This window comes from Sycon ciliatum, chromosome 12, assembly GCF_964019385.1.
Source record: "Sycon ciliatum chromosome 12, ocSycCili1.1, whole genome shotgun sequence".
NCBI classification, from domain to species: domain Eukaryota; kingdom Metazoa; phylum Porifera; class Calcarea; order Leucosolenida; family Sycettidae; genus Sycon; species Sycon ciliatum.
In genome coordinates, this window is record NC_088654.1 from 11,406,754 (window position 1) to 11,411,661 (window position 4,908).

Consider the following 4,908-nt stretch of genomic DNA (forward strand, 5'->3'; position numbering starts at 1 on the left):
AGTGCCCATTCATAAGGTCAAGTGGGTTCAACTTTGTGCCAGAACCCGCTCGGTCCCTACTACTCACAATACGAACATAAGGACTGAACCGGCGCACACGTCGAGAAACCCGAGCGGACAGTGCTTCGTTGATAAACGGCAGCTTCAGGATGACTTGGCCCGGTTTCTTCCACTGGCGGGGTGTTGCATTTGCGAAGCGAGCAGCATTCTTGATGGCGCGGCTTATTTCGTTGTCCGGGTAATCATTTGCCTTCGGCAGTGCAGAGATCTTCCCAATCCAGGCTTGTCTTCCCTTTTCGGTCGATGCGTTCCTCATAGCCCTGCCAAACTGGTTCTTAGCTACTGCGCGCTTGGGGGCCATCGGCATTGCTGAGTAGTACGACAAAATGTACTCCACTGTGGGACGGCTTGATGAAAAGCTCCCAACCCCCCCCCCCCCCACACACACACACATCAACTCAACCATGGCTGTCTCACGCCCACTTTGCACTTGATGAAATGCTCACTTACATCGTTATGTCTTAGTGCTAGCTTGTAACGTGTTTCAGATTACATGTAGTAGTGTGAAGTATGTAGTGTGAAGTATGTGACTGTTCTTGTACTGTCTTATAAAAGCCAACTTTGTATCATTCTCCTATATCCCTGATGATGCCCTCCTGGGTGAACATTTGGACAATTTCAACTGTACGTGGTGTAGGCAAGGACTGTTAGTGTGTTGCGAGTTGGGTATACTGAAAATATGACAAGGCTACAGTGGAGTTTCAAAGTTCTTAAAAAATCAGCTCATACGTTAACATAATGTGCGCCACTGGTGGCCGGGACTTACTCACAGACCTTGGCCCCCACTTTGGGTATCACCCGAATGCTGCCAAGACATGGCTAGTGGTGAAGCCATCCAGCTTGCCAGAGGCCCAGGAGATCTTTTCCGGCACAGGCATTAAGATCACTGCAGAGGGTCGGCCATACCTCGGCGCTGCCATCGGCACAGAGGAGTTCCAGCGACGGCATTTCTCAGCTAGACTGGAGGAATGGTGCAGCCAGCTTACAGTGCTCACAGAGTTTGCAAAGACTGATCCCCAGTCTTCCCTCGCCGCGTTTGAACACGGTCTGCGTCATAGGTGGACGTATGCTATGCGAACCACACCTGATGACATTGCTGACTTTGAAGCTCTGGAGTCTGTCATCGCCCAGGAGTTCATCCCAGCTGTTACAGGCGTTGCTCCTCCATCTCCCCCACTGCGCCAGCTGCTGTCGCTGCCCCCTCGCCTTGGAGGTCTTGGTTTGCTGTCCCCCCCCCCCCCCCCACTGTCTATCGCTCCACTCCAGCACGCCACATCAGTAGCAGTCACCAGTGAGCTCCAGGCCAACATCATGCGCCAGTCCCTACTGCTGGCCACTGACGAGGACACCGTGCGCAATGCTAAGCTCCAGGGCTGTGCCAAACTCCGTACCCTGTGGTCCGACACTACTGCCACCATCAGTGCAGACCTCAGCGACCATGAGCAGCGCTCCTTGGAGGCTAGTTGCGACCGCGGTGCCAGCTCGTGGCTATCGTGCCTGCCCATCGCTGCACACGGCTTCAGCCTCGACAGGAGGTCATTCCAGGATGCTATTGCTGCACGCCACGGGTGGCCTGTTCTTGGTATCCCTGACACCTGCTTATGTGGTGTGCCTTTCACCACCGACCATGCCATGATATGCAGACGTGGCGGCTTCCCCATCATCCGCCACAACCATGTCTGGGACTACATTGCCGGTCTTCTTGGCAGAGTGTGCAATGCCGTGGAGACGGAGCCTGTTCTTCAACCCCTTGCTGGTGAAGCTCTTCCAAGGGCCGCCAACACTGACCCTCAGGCCAGACTGGACGTCAAGGGGAGGGGCCTCTGGTCCATGCAAGAGGATGCATTTTTTGACATAAGGGTTTTCTATCCCTGCGCGTCCTCTTACATGACTAAGTCCCTCTCTGCGACCTACAGATGGCATGAGGAGCAGAAGAAAGCGGCTTCTGGTGAGCGGGTCCGGCGGGTGGAGAGGGGCAGCTTCTCTCCGTTGGTGTTCTCCTCTGTCGGGGGAGCTGGCGGTGAGGCCCGGAATGTGTTGAAACGTCTCGCCATTCGCCTGGCAGCGGCAACCGGAGACTCGTACAGCGTCCTCATGGGACGGATCCGCTGTGAGCTTGGCTTCACTCTAGTCCGTGACTCCGTCATGATGTTGCGTGGTAGTCGGAGGAAGGTGAATTTCAGCCATCACCCCAGCGATGTCCTGCAGCATGAGTCGCTCATGCCAGTTTGACTCGGTTCAATTTGTCTTTTGTGTCTGTGCATGATGATGTCACAGGTTTGTTTGCCAGTTTTGGTTCTGTTGTCGTTTATCCTCCGTCTTTGTATTTTGTTTTGCTGTTTCCTTTCTCTTCTTCCTCTTTGCTCACGTTGATGCCACTTTGTTGTGAGTCCGCATGCTTTGACTCGAACTCGCAAGGTTGATTATTATCTCTTGCACCTTTTACTGGTTTAGGACTTGTGCCCAGTCCTGAAGTTATTGCTCATTGTTTGTGTTTTGTTTTTTATTGTTTTACATTTGCATTTACATGTATTTAGAACACATGCTCAATTCATGTGCAAGGTTGATTGCTATCCCTTGCACGTATCAGTGCCTGTGCCCTTTCCTGTTTTATTTCATCTCATAATAGTACATAATAAACCAGTTTGGAAAAAAAAAAATAATAATAATAATCATTGCACGACACGATGGTGAGAAAAGCAGACAACCGCGAGATCCCACATTTCCTATGCCTAGCCGTAATCACCAGGGATGCGACAGGAACAGCATGGATTTGTGTGACCCGCCTCATGATTATATTCAGTAATATTGATGTACAAAAAAAAGTAGCAGCAAGGACTAGCTGAGAACAAAATGTTTCTGACTTACGAAATCCACTCCTATGCTTATGTTGACATTGGGCTTAGTATCACGTACGTTGTATCTCAATCGCCTCGCGCTGTTTGCCACAGGCTCGATCAGGCTCTCTCCCTATTGTATGTATGTATACCTCATAACCATTCTGGTCGTAGGGACGGCATGTGTGTCATAAGGCAGCAATATAAAAAAACCCACCGAAGGATGTACACAGAGTGCTGACAGTGCTCAACACCACAAAAGCAGAGCGTAATGCACAACAGAACAACAAGGACAATCAAGGCTTGTTTGCTGCTACTTTAAGTTTCATTTTGCCTGATGATTGCTTGAGCACGAAACTTAAAGTAGCAGCAAATAAGACTTGATTGTCCTTGTTGTTCTGTTGTGTAAAAAAAACCAAAAAACCCTAACTACACTGATAAACAAGCTGCCTATACCTATCACGATCAGCAGCAACGAGAGGGAGAGAGAGAGAGAGAGAGAGAGAGAGAGAGAGAGAGAGAGAGAGAGAGAGAGAGAGAGAGAGAGAGTGGCAAGATTCATGGTCCCTATTACAGTACTGCAACTGCAGAGAATGCACTTTGCCCATAGCTGAGCGTGGATCCAGGGTGAGTGGCAAGAACATGTTGGCCCCATGGCTTGTCGAGCTCTTGTCGTCTTTCTTCACCACTATCTTCTTGCAGGCGAGGTCTGGAACCTAACTATAAAGGGTTACCAGCAGCAACCACAGCAATATCGTCAACCTCACCACTGAGAAAAAGGGGCCGAGCGTGATCCTGTTCGTTCTGGATTTCGCGATATGTGATCTGTTTCCATTCCTCGACAGTTCGGTCTTTCGAGAACATTGTGTGCGTAAACTGGTCCGGGGCGGAACGACGCGGTTTACTACTGCTCCGCGGTCTTCGGACGTACGGATGGCGAAGTGCGCGTACAATGGAGATGCGCTCGTCAGGGTTGATCTTAAGCATCTTGGATATAAGGTCCTTAGCTTGATTAGTGCGGATCCAATCTTCCGGTGTTTCCATTACGTCACTACCCTGTGATGTCATCATATGCTGGTTAGTAGGATCTTTAGCTTGGTGCAGTCTCTGCTGTCCCAGAAGCCGCGAAAGGATGCATCCGATCGCCCACGAATCCACACCTTTTCCGCAATGACTGCTCTGGACGACTTCTGGAGCAAGATAGGCACTGGTCCCGCCGGTTACACCCGCGTTTCCCTCTCCGTCATCTACTAGCGACATTCCGAAGTCAGCAATCTTCAACGTGTAGTCGCTATTCATCAAAATATTGCGAGGTTTTAGATCTCCGTGAATGACGTTTCTGGCATGCAAATAACGGACTCCACAAAGAATGTCACGCAGGATTGATACAATATCAGAGTGGTCCAAGTGATTGCCGACTTTAGAACTTAAGTCACAATCCATCTTCTGCATCACCAGGTAAACATCGCTAAATTCTTTCAGGTTTGAGGCCGAAGTAAATATGTCCAATACGCCCATGCACAGACGATGCTGCAAGTTGCGCATGAGAACTACCTCCCTGAACGTGTTCTTAGCCGAGATGGCATCCTGGAACGGCTTGCAAATCTTCTTGATGGCAACCTTCTGCTTTTCCCGTTTGTCCCAGGCCTCCACCACAACAGCTTGTCCTCCTTTCGCAATCAAGGATGCCTTTTCATATCGCTGCGGTAAGTTGAACGTTTCTTCTCCGATAGTTGTACTGTAGAACGAATACGCTTCACTTCCTCCGCGAGACATCTCAATAGTATCCAAGGAACGAGCCACACAATCTGAACGTTATGGTTCACTGCTAGTATGCTGTACGTTGTCGTTGAAAGCAAGCGCTCAAGGTATACGGTCAGCGTCTTGCTCATCAAATCAACAACTAACTATGGCAGCTGAACCAAGTCTAAACGTGCTACACGCGAGTAATTAGACGTCTGCTTGTCCCACTCACTCGGCTAACGGACCTGAAGACTAAATACTAGTATGG

General features: G+C 50.0%; 1 protein-coding gene across 1 annotated transcript; it reads right to left on the minus strand.

The window, feature by feature from the left end:
* Positions 1-2,606: 2,606 nt before the first annotated feature.
* LOC135828543 (mitogen-activated protein kinase 8-like) lies at positions 2,607-4,690 on the minus strand. The gene has a single exon (XM_065340984.1). The coding sequence runs from the start codon at positions 4,671-4,673 to the stop codon at positions 3,618-3,620; it is 1,056 nt and encodes a 351-aa protein (XP_065197056.1). The 5' UTR covers positions 4,674-4,690; the 3' UTR covers positions 2,607-3,617.
* Positions 4,691-4,908: the final 218 nt, after the last annotated feature.

Bases quoted from the DNA above. Each gene is read 5' to 3' on its own strand.
- LOC135828543 (XM_065340984.1), bottom strand. From the start codon at position 4,673: ATGTCTCGCGGAGGAAGTGAAGCGTATTCGTTCTACAGTACAACTATC.